General features: G+C 35.6%; 1 protein-coding gene and 1 long non-coding RNA gene across 2 annotated transcripts; one reads left to right on the top strand and one right to left on the bottom strand.

Annotated features, from left to right (window-relative positions):
- Positions 1-410: 410 nt before the first annotated feature.
- On the top strand, positions 411-980 carry LOC116168722. The gene is made up of 3 exons (XR_004144824.1): positions 411-425; positions 477-808; positions 858-980. It is a non-coding gene; the product is annotated as an uncharacterized LOC116168722 (long non-coding RNA).
- A 4,436-nt stretch (positions 981-5,416) lies between these two features.
- Positions 5,417-15,717, bottom strand: LOC116168304. The gene is made up of 3 exons (XM_031484046.1): positions 15,308-15,717; positions 12,489-12,812; positions 5,417-7,196 (listed from the first exon to the last, which is right to left on the bottom strand). Exons 1-3 carry the CDS (start codon positions 15,437-15,439, stop codon positions 5,751-5,753), a joined length of 1,902 nt encoding a protein of 633 aa, XP_031339906.1. The 5' UTR covers positions 15,440-15,717; the 3' UTR covers positions 5,417-5,750.
- Positions 15,718-17,183: the final 1,466 nt, after the last annotated feature.

A 17,183-nucleotide genomic window follows, 5' to 3' on the forward strand; every position in this document is an offset into this window, starting at 1 on the left:
AAAAAATTTAGGCATGATGAATGGCATGCACCATACATGCGATTGTTCCTCAAAAACCATAAGTGCAAGCAAGAAGTAGGCTATCAAACCGTAGTGCATGTAACGTAGAATAAACGAACCGGAATAACGGACTAATATTGAAGAAGGAATTTCCAAAATCACGCCGGCTTTGTTAAACGAAGTTTTTGCAAATTTTGAAAAACGCCTGGATAATTGTGTCGCCCATAACGGGCATCATTTGAACGATTATTTTCAGTAAATAAAGAATTGTAAACCTTCAATTGTCTTCTTTTTACTCGTGAATCTCCTCTCTTTAGATCCGGCCGCGCTAGGAAAAATTAAAATGTGTCAGGGTCCTCGGACCAACCCGTTACTATGAAAGAAAGGAAATTCCAAAAAATCTTGACAGGAAAAATTAGAGCACTGTATTTATACTAAAATTCATGCGCTTTTGTGAGAGTCACGTTTACTTTTAGGTAGGAGTCGCAGTAATAATTTTCATTTACGTGTATTGTTGCTGTCTTACTTTTGTAACAAGTTTAACTTGGAAGAGAAGAACAACTTTTTCTACGTTGGTGACGAAATTCTGATATTTATACGAAATTCTTTGAGGTTAGTTCTGAACAAAATCGTGTTTGGGAAATCAAATAGAACTGAAAAATATTCACTCGGCAACCAAAGTAGAAGATGCGTAGAATACAGGGTCCCTTTGGAGCGAAAGATTCAGAAGAAGAACGTAGGAGAACCAGAGAAGGTGTAATATCCAACTTAGTTATGTTCGGTATAATCATAGCAGTCATCCGAGCAGGTATTTCTGTGAAAGTATTTGAATATTAAGTTATTTATTGTGTTTACAGCTCCTTTGGTTATTAAGCAGTTGTGATAGAATTGAAAGAATTTTATCTTTAGTCCTACTTGTCAAGCGTCATCTTATTATGTCCTTTCATAGTTAATAAATGTTATTTCTGTTTTTGTAGAGATTTAGGCAGTGATTTAGATGTATTTCCTCCATGATTTGAATAGTGCACCTGGAGAGAACTTCTGTGTGATTATATAGAATCGATAAAAAAGGGACACGTTGAATGTGGTTGGGTGACTTGGAGGGATTTGGAAGTGGGAGTACCACAGTTCTCGGTTATGCAACTACACAATGTCAACTACTGATGTGTGTTGGTTGCAGTACAGAACAACACGATTAAATCAGATCCTACCTTGAACCCCAGTCGGCGCTTCTTGTGCTTTAGAATTTTGCCACCATATTGGAAGTGTTCATGAAACAGATTATATAGTCACTAGATATTCTAGTGACTTTAAGATTATATTAGAGGGCATGATTGTATACTAAATTTGGTTTGAATATTACCAACGAGTTCGGCCGTTTAGTCGGAAATGACAGTGTAGACAGACTAACCCACATCATCGAGTTTTTGTTTGAGTTGAATTCATGATATTTCAAGAGGTGCATTTCTGTAAAAAACGAGGGGGGGGGTTATTTTTTACCCGTATGCAATACCTCGCTTACTAAAATGTTTTTTTTGTATTTAATGTAACAGGTGAATTCCGTTAATATATATTATTATATTTATCTTGGTAGATCTTGGTTCTGTGCCATCATCAGAGCTATTAAGATGTGCTATTAATGCTATAAGCAGTATAATAGTAGAGTAAATGGACTGGCAAAAGGCTTCTAGAATAGATTTTCGTGGGAACTTTGTTGCTAAACTAAAAACCTATTTTTTTATCGTTCCTTAGACCATTGCAATGCAAAATGACCCTGGTCGTCCAAAAATCGTAGTGGGAGGGGAGTGGTGGGGAGCCTTTTTAAATTTTTTTCATCGTTTTTCGGATCTAGATCTAAGAAAATTTATTTTTAGCGCTTATACAGGCTGCGGCAGGGAAACTTGCTGATCTGAATGTGGCGCCAATGAGCGACGCGTGGTTAGAAAAGGATAGGGAGAGCCCCATTCGAAAGAGGGCGCCCTGAATTTTTGTGACAGCTTAAGTCGGTTGTCATCATGCGTTGGACGAAGGTGGAGCGTGCGTTCGCCATCGAGGCCTACTTTTCCAACGGCCTTTCGGTGCTCGCCACCCAACGTGCCTTCCGAACTCAATTTAATATTCATCCCGCGGGTCCCGTTCCTGGTCGGCAATCAATCGTTTCGTGGGTGCGTGCATTCAGGCAAAGTGGCAGTGTGGTAAAAAAGAGCCCGGAGGTCGACAGACTGCCAGAACCCCAGAAAATGTTGAGATTTTTTTCTATGGGGATATCTCAAATCCATTGTTTACAATGACAAACCACGTACGGACCCTGCAACACCTGAAGGACAACATTCGCCAAGCCATCGCCAATATTCCCGTCGATATGCTCGAAAGAGTGGAGCGAAACTTCCATACTCGGGTCGATCAGTGTATCGCTAATGAGGGCCGCCATTTGCCTGATGTAATTTTTAAAACGAATTAAAAGAAAAATTCAGGATTTGTAGAATACGTTAAAAAAGAATTAAATCAATATGTGAAATACTTTTTCTGTTATTGACCTTTCAAATCAGCAAGTTTCCCTGCCGCACCCTGTACATATATTCACTTTGGCTGTTCTATTATTGGTCGATCGGCGTCAAAGGTTTTTTAAGTGAAACTTTCGAAGAAATCATCGTGTAGAATTGTTTAGATTTAATTACGGTTCGTTTCCCCTACTGCCAACTGCTTGTCTCTTTCTATTTCCGTTTTCTTTAGTACTGTAACGAAGCACTCGTTTCTAGCCTTGAAGTTTATCCGCCTTTATGATAACCACCTTGTATCTAGACAAATCATTGTGCTCTTCATTAATAAGAAACCACAGTTTCTGAATTTAGTTATTTCGTTGAGTGAAAGTTATTTGCTCTAGGAGATGAGGGAGTGAGCTTTTGTGTGCTTTCATTTTGTTTAATTGTTTGTCTTACCGCCGATAAAGCAGATAAGTTTCGTATTGAAGTCCTGTAGAAATATTTAAAATGTTTTTACACCCGCCCAAGGGTTTTCTTGCCAGGGAAGGAGAGAGAATCAATATTTTTAACGTATATGTTCGTTATAATTACCCATAGTAATCGTTTGTAATTTTCTAATGATAGAGGTAGGTATATGAAATCCATCATTAAAACCGCTAAGATCGCGCAGTTTTTATCAATGTTACGAAACAGATTACGCGCTTGACCTCGCATTCCAAGAAACAAAAGGGGATTACCAAATTTGGAGATTTCATTCCTACTATTTGGATAAGTATAATTAACCGAAATTATATCCGCTAGGTACGCTCTTAAAAAACTTGAATTTTGTTGCTGGTCCGGTATTTTTAAGACGTCTGGTGAGGACGTAATTATTTAAAAGCAGTTTTAATTTTCAAGCGTTATCGCAAGGAAAGCTGAACAAACCGTCGTTTCCCCTATGCCATAGCCGAATTTTATATAACGTAAACGCTTAGTTTAGAGGAGATATTTTTGCTTGTCGCAAACACTTTCAATTATCTAGCTTTTCCGTAAGTTTACTTTTCATCCGTAGGTACGGTTCAATTTTGTTTTGTTTGAAATTAATTCTACCGCACCATGTTTAGACCTTTTTCTCATTTGATGGTTTACCGAAATGTAAAATCTTTTGATTTTTGTATCTTTTTGCCTTTGGTGTTAAATGGAATTAAAATTTGTTGCATACAATGTTTTGTAAGTACCTTTATTTTAAGCTTTTCCGTACATTTATTTTAGATGCAGACCGTTTAATTTTTGCTTTGACATTAAGTTTCCAGCACTGTATCTATAGCTTTTGCTTTTTCCAGCACAGTGATTGTTACACTTTTAATTGCATGAGGTAAGCTTATTGCTACTTTCCGTTTCATTAATTATAGGGGGGGGGAATGTTGTCTCGCTTCCTGCCACTGTTTTTTCGTCGAAACCGCTACTGAACCCGATTATTTACTGTTCCTGCTTAGGGACGTTGCTGTGGGCTTCAAGTATTGTTTTAGCATCAGTAACCGCCACCGATTGCTCTTTAGAATTCCTGGAACCGCCGTTCTCCATTCGAGTTACTAGTGCTTTGATCATACACTCTTCAACCATCTTACTGTTTTTGATTTTCCATATTAGTCACTCTAAAATATTCAATCAATCACCGGCGGTAAAGGATGAAAGCAGATATGTGGATGCTTTTTGTTTGCTACCTATGTAATCAAATTGAATTATATATAAAAAGTTTAAACACCAACACTTCACAAACAAATTTTAAGAGCAACAATATTTTCCTCTCACAAAGCGCAAAAAGAGAGAATGTGCAGTTTATACTGAAAAAATTATGTCCTTCAGGAGACCTGCATAAGGTGTATAGGCACATCCACCTGTTTGTGTCAAAAGAAATGGGAAAAGGCGCCAACAGTTTTCCGAGAGGAAAGCATCTACAAGATTAATAGGTCCACCTTGAACATGTCTAGCAAAAAAGACAACTTTGTGCCAGTTTCCGACATAAAGGATGTTTTCGACATGGATGAGGAAATAAAGGTCTCAGCCAGTGCTGGTTCAGGCGTTCTAATCGTCTTAAAAATGCTCGCGAGCACCGAGCCGTTTTGCAAAGCAAAACCATTTGCGAGTTCTGCGCACTCCTAACTTGTGAGTACTCGGGAGCGAAAAAAGCACTCGAGCGCCGAGTACTTTAAGTAAACACTAGAGTATCGAGTATCCAGCAGCCGTTCCGAAAAGGTACTCGCAAGCACTTTTTCAAGTGAAACGTTCACGAGGAATACCCAAAATAGTTTCAAATGATTAATAAACCCAATATGACATGCATTATACAAATGTTCATTAAATTTAAAAACGATGAAAATTTATTAATACAATTTTCCATGTATTTATATTAAGATCTGTTTTAATTACCTATTTACAGGAAAAACACTACCTACTTAACAATTAAGTCCTTACAATACAGTACACTTTATCTAAAACACATAAATTAGTTTATCAAAATTACTAATAAATGCTTAGTTCATAAGTACAGAATTACAAAGCATTGCCTTATCACACATACTAAAACATACCACAATTTTGAGAAAATAGCGATAACAATTTCACATTAGGGAATTACATAATGTCATGAAAAACAAATCCGATTTATGTACAAATTTGAGGTGAATTTGAATAAATATTTACAGTGACATTAATACTTGTGGTAAGACACTGATCTAACTTAAAAGTAGTGGTTGCTAATATCATGGCATCGTTTGCTCCTCGACAGAACTTTTTCTACAACTGGTTTATTAGGAGTCTCACACTACATACGGTTTGCAGAAATTAAATCAGAATTTACAGTTTGTTAAAATAATGTGTTTTGATTAAAATAAAATAAAACTCCTTAAAAACCAATTGCATAAAAACCTTGCATTAATACCTGAACTTACACATTAATCAAATAAAATTAAAACGCCTAGTTTAATATAACATTAAGACATTTCGGTAGAAAGAATATACAAATAACGTAATATTTAAAGCAGTTCGTCGTATCATATTAATGACAGAAAATGTCTCTATGTCGCCAGTTAAAAGTCCAGTTTTTACATTAGGTGTTTGGTAATAATTGGAAAAAGTATTGAGGTTATACCAAAAACTTGTACACTTGGCGAAGAGACAGCTAAAAAAAATGGTTGTCTGTATAAAGCTGATAAAAGTAATAATAATGATAAAAGGTACTGACATTAACAGTAAAAAAAATTGTTCATATTAACATATAAAACTTTTTTAAACTTCATTCACAATAGTTGAATCGTTCTCATTTAGCCCATCGCTACTATTTACCAAGTCTTCATTGACACTGGCAGCATCTGTAGAGTTGGTATAATCAAGGGCAAATCTCACTTTTTTCCGTTTCGGTGCAGTTTCATCACCAGAATTCTGATCAGCATTTCCACTCAAATCGTCCCATTTCCGTTTCCGTGGGGGTTTGTCATAATTGTTAACCTCCCCATTTTCGTTGTCTGCCGATGCTTCGTCTTCACTCTTGTCATCACTACCAATTGTAGACAGTGATTTTTCAATGTCATTTGGGATATTTTCATCATTGTCAAACATAGTCGAATGTGCTTGAGGTGCTGCTATATGAATCGATTCGGAAAGAGTCTCATTTTCTTGTTGTTCAACGATGCCATTTGTTTCGGGTTGGGTATGGGTTTCTTTGGGCAAGTTATTTGTCTCTTCCTCAGCTTGAACTTCATCATTAGTTGTATTGCTTTCACTATGATTTATTTCGTGCGATCCATCGTTGGCCGTTTCTGAATCTGAATTTTCTTTCCTTGCACTATCACTATTATTTGACACTCCATTTTCTTGACTTGTTGTATCACCAGTTTCAGCGGTGGGATGGCTCTCATTCGCATCTTTTCCCGCCGAAATCTCTTCTTTTTCTAGATTTTTGGTAACATTAGCTTCTTCGGTTGAGCCATTAGTGGAAATGGGTTTAATTGGAAAATTAGAAGCATTAATTTGTTCTGGTAAATTGTATCTAGTGACATTAATTTGAAAGTGTTCCGGCTTTTCGTGCCAGAGTGTGTGTCTTTTGTAGTTGCAAAAATTGTTAAACTCTTTGTCGCATACGTGGCAAGTATGTTTGACTCGCTTAATACGACCTTTGCCCTTTTTCTTTTTAGTTGTGTCCAAACTAAAATTTTTTGAGAGAGAGATTTTAATTGGCCGTCGAATGAGGAGTTTTGGAGCTTGCTTAACTCCCGAATTGTCATCCGAGTCACTAAGTACTATGACCTCCATAGCGTTTTCCTTAGATCTTTTTCGTGTTGCTCTATAAGTTGGTTGGAGTTGCTGATGTTCCATCAACACATATGGAATTTGATTGTACATTTTACTATCTGATAATATACTCGATGACCAATTATTTCCATGAGATTGCGCCTTTAAGCTTTTAAACTTTTTTAACTGTTTCTTCAAAACATCCTGGAAGCTTTTTGACATTTGGTAATCGCCATGTACTTTGCGTGTTTTCTTCCGCACCGGAGCAGGTTTTTGTTTGGATAGTGGACGCAATCTTCTCTCACTTTTCCTATTTATCTTCTGTATGTTGTTGTGTGGGGGTGTGACATTTTCTTTATCTTTTTGCAACACATCATTACCCAAGGATGAATTGTTATGATGTATGGCATCTAATTGTTTCATTTCTTTACGATTAGGTTTCCGCTAAAAAAATATTTCAATAAGCAAAGAATTTAAATACATAAATCAATTCCTTCATATCTGTACCTCAGAGAAAAACATATCCAAGTTTTGTTATTGAATTCTAAGTCCACCTGACCAAGCTAATGTGCGCATGCGCAGGCTGCGCAATATCAAAGTTCTTATTTATTAATATATTTTGTTGAAATCTTAACCGCAAATACTTGTAGTAAAGACCAACATATCGCTTTTAGTAAAAAGCAGGTGTGTGCATGCACAGACTGTGCAATACCAACTTTCTTATTTGTAAACATATTTCTTTCAAATTTTAACCAAAGATCTTGTAATCAGGTTAATGTGCGCATGCGCAGGATGCGCAACATCAACTATCTTCTTTCTTTAAAGTCACATTTACAATTGTAGTTACAACAGTGTGGTTGGTTAGCCGTTAGCGCATATAAATGGCAAAATAGTTCCGCTAGTAGAACCAGCATGAAATTTGACACATACTTTCTATACTAAATAACCTTCAAAAAAACACTGGAACACAAGTTGACTGATCACCCGGACCGATTATACAGGGTGTTCAAAATGGGGTATTTCAAATTCAATGATTTACCATTTTTGTAAGCTAGAAATTTCCAAATTCATTATTGTTTGTATTTTGTCTAAGATTCTTATTCTCATTCATATTCATGATTATTTATATTTATTCCAGAAGATATATTTAAATACAGGGTGTTACAAATCACTTTAATTGAAAAATTAGCACAAATATTTTTCATATGAAATTTCATTCTTGCTTACTTAAAATGAGTCGAAAGAATAATAGTTTCTTTTTCAATGAATATTTAATATTACAATGAAGTATTTTTGTGTTTTCCGCATTGGGATAATTTGAAATTTGATTTTTTTATTGTCAAAATTTTTTTGGAATTTTAAATAAGTTTGGTTTCATTATTTTGATGTTATTTGGACATGCGCCAACTTAGGTTAGGAATTTTGGTAAACTCAAAAACTTCTCTATGTTATGGTTGCTATCATTAAAAAAGAAACCCAAATTTTGCGACTGTTGGGGGTATATCTCACAAAACAAAAGATTTTGAACCTTGGTTTATTTAGTAGTAATAATGTAAAAATCTTTGGTAATAAATTTCTTCCCCTGAATAATTTGTAGGCAAATGGCAGAGTAACCAAATCGTCAGTCCGATACCTCAGCATTTCCTTAGTTTTAATTGGCTACAAAAAATTATGAAGTTGGGGAAATTTGGAATTATGAATTCAGAATTTGTTTTTTTGGATGCGTATATTTTTCCTTCTATAGATACCCGTATTTTTCATTTTAATCACTTCTTTCGTAGGTAAGTTAATAAAATATAAAATAAATATACAGAGAGATGCATACGTTTACGTAAGTACAGGGTGGTTCAAATTCATAGCTCACCATTCTAACCTCCATGACAATGAAAGATGCAGTGTAAAATATAGGGAAAACATGCTTCCGTATTCATGTTCATCTCAGAAAGTACCTACTCAATATTTTTTTAATAAAACTTTCATCTAGTGGACACACATTTTGTCTCTATAAAATTTAAGTATTTTTGAAATGATACCTTTTGTTGCTTTCAAATGTTGAAAATAATACCTATTTTTTAAAATATTTTACACAAGAATAGGAGTGATATTGACGATAAAAACGTGTTTCAACTTGTTACAGAAATTAACATGAAATACAGAAGCAAGTTTTCCCTATATTTAACATAGGTGAACCCCAGCCTTCAAGTAGTCCTTACACACTTAAATTGATCTGAAAATTTAATTTTCTTAGTAGTACCTGTGGTGTAAAATTTCTCCATAATATTTCAAACAAATGAAATAGTCATGTAGCGAATTTTCTAAAGCGATATCAAGGCGCCATCAAGTCGATAAAGGATTAGTGACCGACGTTAAGGAATGAAAGCGGATGTGATGTATTTTTTCCATGAAATACATGTGATAATGTGATTTTAGAATTCTCTAGAATTTGAGTTTGTGTGTAGTAAATTGAATTATGTTTAATTTCAGTTCAGTTTGTTTATATAGCAAAAATTGTAATTCTAGAGAATTCTCAAATCAGCATATCCATATTTCATGGAAAGAATGTGACCCATCCGTTTTCATTCATTATCGCCAGTCACTAATCCTTTACCGACTAGATATTGCTCTAGAGTCTAGAAAATTAACTACCTACAGTCCTTATTGGTGCTGACCTTCAGTGTTTGGCTAATATTCTGAGCGTTTTTAAACTCTTCCGAACCTTTTTACTTTAGCAACTTAACAAACCTTAGAGGTACAGATATGCAATGTTTGTTCTATTTGCAATAAACTCAATACATGCTTCAGCAACACAGTGCACATTTTGGAGTACCCTGTAAATCTACATGTTCATTTCAAAAAAACATGAAGTAATAATAACATTTGAGTTTTACTGTCGATAAATTCAAACTGGAAATTACTTTCATTTACCATCCTAAATTAGAGTAATTCAAGCTCGAATTCTGTATAGAGCGACATCGGCCTGCATACGTTTGACCTAATAAAACGATAAAAAAAATAGAATAGATACTAAATAAAAAATCAAATATACAGGGAGATTCACATAGCCCGTTCGTTGTCAGTTTTTAAACTTGCAGTTGAAATAGAAACTTTTGATTTTCGGCCATAATCGACCATTGCGAAATGAAATAAAATAATTTCAAGATGGTGCTGCTTCCGCTATCTTGGGTTTTTTTAAATAGAAATATTCTATTTTTTTCAAAATGCGATATTTTACGCAATTAAGATTTAAGTACCTATTTGTCATAGATTTTGACATATCTCAATTTTTCTATAAAAATTTGATTGGCTCTTTTTTGTAATCGAATCTTTAAACTCTAAGGAATTTTTTTTGTGACCGCCGAAAAAGTTTCCAGGGCTGCTGCGATTTTTTCAAAGCTGACAATAAAAAAACGTCTTTGAAATTACATTTTTCCGACAAAATTGTCACAACAAATGAATTTTTTTTGGCTTTTCCACTTAACTATTTGAGTAAATGTTGGGCAGCGTTACATACGAGATTACAACAATTACTTTATTATTATATACTGTTGTGATACCTTCCTACGACTGAAACTACTCACACAACTTACCCTTACTAGCTCAATCTCACAAAAACTCTTTAAAACATAAATCTCAGGGCCCGTAAAATGAGTCCGACTACCCCTTTTTTTCGTCCGGACAAGAGGTAGCAACCTCGCCAGGTCGGTGGCTAATACCTCCCTTAAATTCCAAATAAAAATAATCCCTTGTTAACTGACTTCTGGAATGAAATTTAAGTCCCACCGATGATCCAAACCTTTTTACGTTATCAAACTCGTTACACACTCGGGATAAAAGAAGAAAACTTAAAATTTGAGAAACTCGAATCCTTGAACTTTACTTTGACACACAACAAATAATAAAATGACAAAAAAAAAACAAAAATTTTACAAAGCTAAATTTACAAAATCTAAAAAAAATGACTTACACAAATTGAAACACAAAACCGTCTCAGACGGCGATTCTAACAATTAAATTAAAACAAAAAAAGACAGTACTCACGGTGCTAATCCTTTTTACAAATGCGCAAACAACCGACGCACAAAAAAAAACACAAACACAGCCCCAGGTATGTGCTGACACAGCTACTCCAACAGCTCCTCGGCGATGCTGGCGTTAAACAAACGTTCCGGCTACTCCAGACAATGTAAAAGACGATGCAAACGAACTCACGTTGCTAAGATGGCATTATTGTACCGCTCGTTTCTCTTCAACAAACTCCTTCCAAAAACCTTCTTAAAACTCCTCGATGCCGGCGTAATCCACACGTTCCCGGACTTTCAAAAAAATACAACACGATGAATAAACTGGCGTAACTTTATCAAACGCCGCTACAATAAACTCTCCAAAAATCTTCACATACGACAAACGTAGGCTTCGCGAAACGGTACAATAAGCGTCTTCTCTTCGCTGTTCAAAACCATTTATACCCCAGTATCGTCAAATCTCGGTGCGACGCTTTTCCATGAAAAATTCGAATATCGGGGCCGATAAAACTTAACGGTCGACTCCGCGGACCAATACCATAATTGCATAAATAAAACTATTACCGATCGTAAATCAACTTAGACTGGCACTTTTACGAGTTTTAACACGCCAAAATTCCTATGAAATTCGTTCTTAAACGACTAAAAGTTTCCTTATCTAAAGTAACACTTGTGCAAAGCGCGTGCACTCTGCTAACTTCCACGAATTTAACAACAACAAGACAAAATTTATTACATTTAAGCACACTAATTACGGATTCGATTTTCCCAGACTTAAGTTTCTTAATTAACTCCGGCCGAGCATTAATTGAACTAAAACAACGATCCTCTGCATAAAAATGGGAAATAAACTTCTTTCCAGACTAAATAAATGCCGTCCAACTGCGGCCTAATAAAAAAACACAACAATACTTTTTAGAAATTGCCATATGCCAAAGATAATCTGGACAGTTTTAAAAACCATTCCCATGAAGGGAGCACTTACGACTACCGCTTCACGTCACAAAAGGGAGTAGCCTACAAAGTCTGCTTTTCTAATTCTCTCCCACATTAGTGAAATTCCGAAAAATCCTGATGAATTTTCTTATAACCTTTCATTGAAATGATCTTAGAAACTTTCTGGAAAATTTGTTAACCATCGAAAATCGAAACTTTTGTACAGAAAGTTTATAAAGACTTCTTTTTAAAAGTGATCGATGCAAGTTTTGTTGTTATGGAATTTTTAAGGTTTCAATGATGCCATTTTTTTTGGCCATTTCAATGTTACAAATTTCCCATGGTCATTTAAATAATTTAATCCCCAAAAATCTTAATATAGCATTTTCATAGAACCTTTAGAGTCTTCTAGCAAACCCTTTTTTAAATTTCCTTCAAAGTGTTCTGCCTGTAGCAATTTTTATCCTGAGGTTTAAGCAAAGATTTTTCTCAAGAACTTACTGCGTATGACAGCAGAACACAAGGCCATAACGTTTAACCTTAATCGTGATAAGTATTTAATGTGGTGTGTGAGAATGTCATGAATTACTCTTAGGATGTATAGTGAATTAAAATAATCTCTAGCTTGTATGTTGTTCTTATTTGCAATAAAATAAACTCCTGCATATTTAGGTATAAAGAATTGTATCAGCAAAAGAGAATATTGTTTTGATTGCTGAAATGCCTGTAAAGCTGAAGTGTATTAGAGACAATATTGCAAGGTGGTCGATATACTCACCCTTTTATGTATTTTGTCATAAACCTCAAACCAAATGTTGGCGTGAAGAAAACACTCGAAGCATGTGGCACAACCTTCACAGGAGGAAGGGTACGAGGTACATTTCATGAAAACCCCAATCTTTGTAACGAAATCGTTAGGGTTGTCGTTCACCCTTAATAAGTCTCCATTTTCTCCCTCGCAAAAAAAGCAACGCTCGTAGGTATTATTAAAGCTGCCTCTCTTTCTCGTTATGTCTTCATAAGCGCTCTTGAAGAGGTTGGCTATCACAATCTTCTCAACGCACAATGCACAGAAACTTTTATTGCCGATTTGCTCCTGAAACTAAAAAGAAAACATCTATACTTTGTTATATGTGAGTTACAAAGGAAAAAGTTGTAAATAGGTAATTATGAATACTTTTGAGTAGACAAAAACATTTTTCTTGTCTTACGGAAACCATTTTTTCGATCATTACTGAAAGTTACGATGGCATGCAAACAAATGTAGGTTATTCTGTATTACTAAGTACTCTACAACTTTTTCATGTATACTTTATATATACAGGGTGAGTTTTTTTCGAGGTTTTTTTTCATTTTAAGCATTAGGATCTTGGAAACCGTAAGACATAAAGATTCGGTTAAATGAGGAAAGAGTTGTAGTTTTAAGAGCTTATTCAAGATATGCTTCTGTTTTTTTAAAAAAATCCACAGTTGAGCGAAAAACAGAATTAGTGATTTCATTTAACTGTTGTAGAATCGTTAGTATTAGAAATACAAAAATATGCAAAGAACAAAAGTGTAGATTTTTTTCCGCTTAACAAGATACATTTATTAATATTTATTCCTCTTTTATAATTTTCGAGTTATAACGCAAACTTACATTTTTTTAAATGGTAATCATCATAGTTGGCTGTGACATTTTTAAAAAGTGCATTTTTTTCTGTTTACAATGATATAAGGTTCATTATACTTACTTTGACATGATACAGAACTGTTTGTATTATTAACAGTAGTAAAAACAGATTTTGCCATGGGAAACATTTTTGTTCTCTTAATTACTGTCTATTATAATATTTAACTTGCAGTTAGTTGTGCGGCGGGGCACCGTTGTGTTGAAACCAGCGTAAATTACGTCATGTTTCCAAATCTCACCCATCCTACATATCTTGAAATTCATTTGGTAGAAAATGAAGATAACATTGGCCTGTCCAATTTTCGTCGTAAATGAAAGGTACTCGGAAAGGTACCTATCTCACTACATATTGTTTTCCATGGCCAACTTTGTTTACTTACCTCTCAACAATACGAAAATTACTGCAGGGCGTTTATTTATTAAAGTACATTTAGCAAGCCTTATATCGTTATAAAGAGAAAAATTTGTCCTTTTTAAAAATGTCAAAGCCAACTATGACTACCATTTAAAAAAATTAAAGTTTGTATTATAACTCAAAAATTGTAAGATCTAAAAATAAATTAGTATGTTCATCATGTTAATGTATAGTGGGTTGGGTTGGTAGAGCAGCCTTGGCTGAAACCCCGCCCACTTAAAAATAAAGGCAAAATAAAGTAAAAACAACAGCGCCATCTTACAGCTTCCAGGAGAGTGTCATAATCATCCTTTAATCTGAGTTTAATCAACGTCAATAAAACCAATGTACAGGGTGTCCCATTAATAATAGTCACAGGCCATATCTATGGAACCGTTAAGTGCACAGCATCGAGAAAAAAATGTTATTAACAAAAGGGACCAAGAGAATTATTTTCAAGTTTCTAGCTTCGCCGCTAGAGGGCGTACCATTGATGGTTAAGTATAAAAATGACTTTTTTCCTAAAATATACCCAACAAACATACATAAAAAATACAATCGTGTCCACTAGATACTGGGCATGTAACATAATCATATTAATTAATTAATTCGAATTCGTATAATTTGGTGGACCGTATAAAGACTGTGAATTATGTTAGCTGACCGGATTCGGCCCTCAGGTAGCCCACGTAAATCTTAGAAAGGGTATAGGGAGTACTGCAATCTGAAGCTGTAAGAAAGTAGGATTAATTTTGCAAGGTACAAACCCCAACTCGCTGATGACTCTTAACGAGCAATCAAAAATGAGTTGCTGTCGAGTCACCTTTGGAAGTTCCATTTAAGTACCATTTCTCATGTAAACAAAAATTCCAAAGGTGACTCGACAGCAACTCATTTTTGATCGCATAGTACTAATGATTTGTACTTCTTTGTAAATTATTGTACTTTTTGGACAACAGCCATAGCTGCCTTGCCAACATAAGATACAAATCATGCCAATGAACATTTTGTATGAGGGATTTTTACACCACAAATCTGTGATAATGATTACAAAAGAATAGACTTCGGATCCACTCCACAAACAGCCCCCACAATCTTATTTGCATGATGCCAATGGGCTATGTAGTGTAGAAATAATTCATGGCAATCACATTATGTGGATACCTTGCTTTAGTGAAAAATTAAAACCAAAACATAAACAAGGCACCAATTCTTTACCCACAATTTAAAGAGAATAAAACTTATGTACATAACCTCAAACACTTGGCAGTATTTTTTACTGGCAAAATGTATTTGAAACCATACATTCTAGAAATGACTAAAAGCACCTACTAAGCTGTTTTGAATGTAGCAATGACATTGTTTCATAAATTCATACCTATGGAGGCAAGTAATCGAGCTTTGTCAACATAGTTATAACAATGACCATTAGACAACACCATGTCTAATACAGTATACAAAATTGCTCTCTGTATTGTTTAATACCGGCACTTTTCGTCAAAAACAAAACAGAAGAAGGAATAGTACTTACTTGAATGAAATTGTTTGAATCCTCAAAGAAGGCATTCTCAACTTGCTTGTAGTAAGGTTGTACAGCGGAATTACTCAGCACGCTGGTATTTTCGTTACATATACTACATACGCCGTTTCGTATTAATTCCATCGCACACGTTCACTTTACGTTACACCTTCTCCACTGTGGGCCAAGTACTATTATTTACGTTTAGTTTAGCATGCAGCGTTTGTATTTAACGAACAGTACAAGATCTGGACCATCGTACCCATGTTCTAAGTGCTAAAGTAACCATAACGTAATTGTAAAACAAACGAAAACATCAGAGGCGGCAAAAAAGTTTTTCTCCAAATATGAAAACAGAACGAAAATGGATTGGCATCGGATGGTCGGTTCAGTCGATTTATTGGCGGGGATGGTCGGTGTCGGTCAGTAATTTAATTATTTGACAGAGGGCATTGTTGCCACATCGGCATAATTTGCCGATTTGCGTATTTTCGTTACTACCATTACAAAACCAGTCGGCGGTCTAGTGGACATAGTAGTCCGTATCGTCTACTTTCCGTGCTTGATACGTTCATAGTACCGTCATGATACTGTACGGTGTAGTGGGCATATACCTTAAAGGTATACCGTACCGTACCGTATCAACGCCGTATCATACCCGTGCCCGTGCGTAACGATTATAGTGACCGGAGCGTACGCTTGTCGTATCCGTACGGTTCCCGTTCTCTCGGTTGTACTTGTAAACAAACACGTTATTTAGACCTAGTTGAAGACGAAGAAAAATTTTATATGTACTTTCGTATGTTATCATTTCTGCGCCTGCGCGCACCGGTTTGGGACCGTCGCGTGCCATGCACGGAGCGTATCGGCACCGACAAAATATTTTCAACGACTATGTTGACGGTCCGTGCATGGAACGTTACAGTACTAGTCGGTGACAAAACGGTCTAGTGGGCATAGTCTCATTCTGTTCCACACAAACAATATTTTTGCTGCCTGGCACGTTCCTATTACGGTCATGGTATGATACGTTGTAGTAGGTACTTAGGTAGAGACTTTTAAGGTCATGGTATGATCGTTGTAGCGGGTACAAAATATTGTTTGCATGGAATAGTATGAGACTATGCCCACTACACGGTTTAGTCACCGACCAGCACCGTAACGTGCCATGCACGGAGCGTCAACGAATATTTTGACGGTGCCGATACGCTCCGTGAATGGCACGCGACGGTCCCAAACCGGTGCGTGCAGGCGCAGAAATGATGAATATACGGAAGTACATATATGACATTTTTTTCGTCATCGGCTAGGTCTACATAATGCCCACTATTCTCCCTCGACTTTTCGTTTCTCACCCTCTTCCTGACGCGTTTGTTTACATCCTATATTTTCCGTGTCTGACACGTTCATAGTACGGTCATGATAGGGTACGGTACGGTGTAGTGGGCAGATACGTTAAGGGTTTACTTCTTGAGTCAGTTGTTATCAGAATGACAAGTAAAACAGGAGGAACATTTTGATTGTTTTATTGGCGCACAAAATATAGCCTGTATTTGTATTTTTTTGTAAAACCAGTGCTGGATTAGCGTTCCGGCACGGCACCATGACACCTCTGACATTCTACAATTGATCTATTGATTCGTATTTGAAATGGTTTTTTCTAAAAAAAAACAAAACAAATGCGATCTAAGTCATCTTTATTAAAATTTTATTTTGACGCTTCAATTTGTTTGTTAAACGTAAGTGAACCTGTCAGTTCTCCAAAACGAATCAAGAGAATTTAAAAAGCAGAGCAGATTAGTAATCACGATTAAATAGGCTTTCAAATAATGTGTGCCATTTGCCGCAGGCTTCCATTTAAAATTTTAGGGGTTAAGCTCCCTACGTA

Source organism: Photinus pyralis, unplaced genomic scaffold (genome assembly GCF_008802855.1).
Source record: "Photinus pyralis isolate 1611_PpyrPB1 unplaced genomic scaffold, Ppyr1.3 Ppyr1.4_LG4, whole genome shotgun sequence".
NCBI classification, from domain to species: domain Eukaryota; kingdom Metazoa; phylum Arthropoda; class Insecta; order Coleoptera; family Lampyridae; genus Photinus; species Photinus pyralis.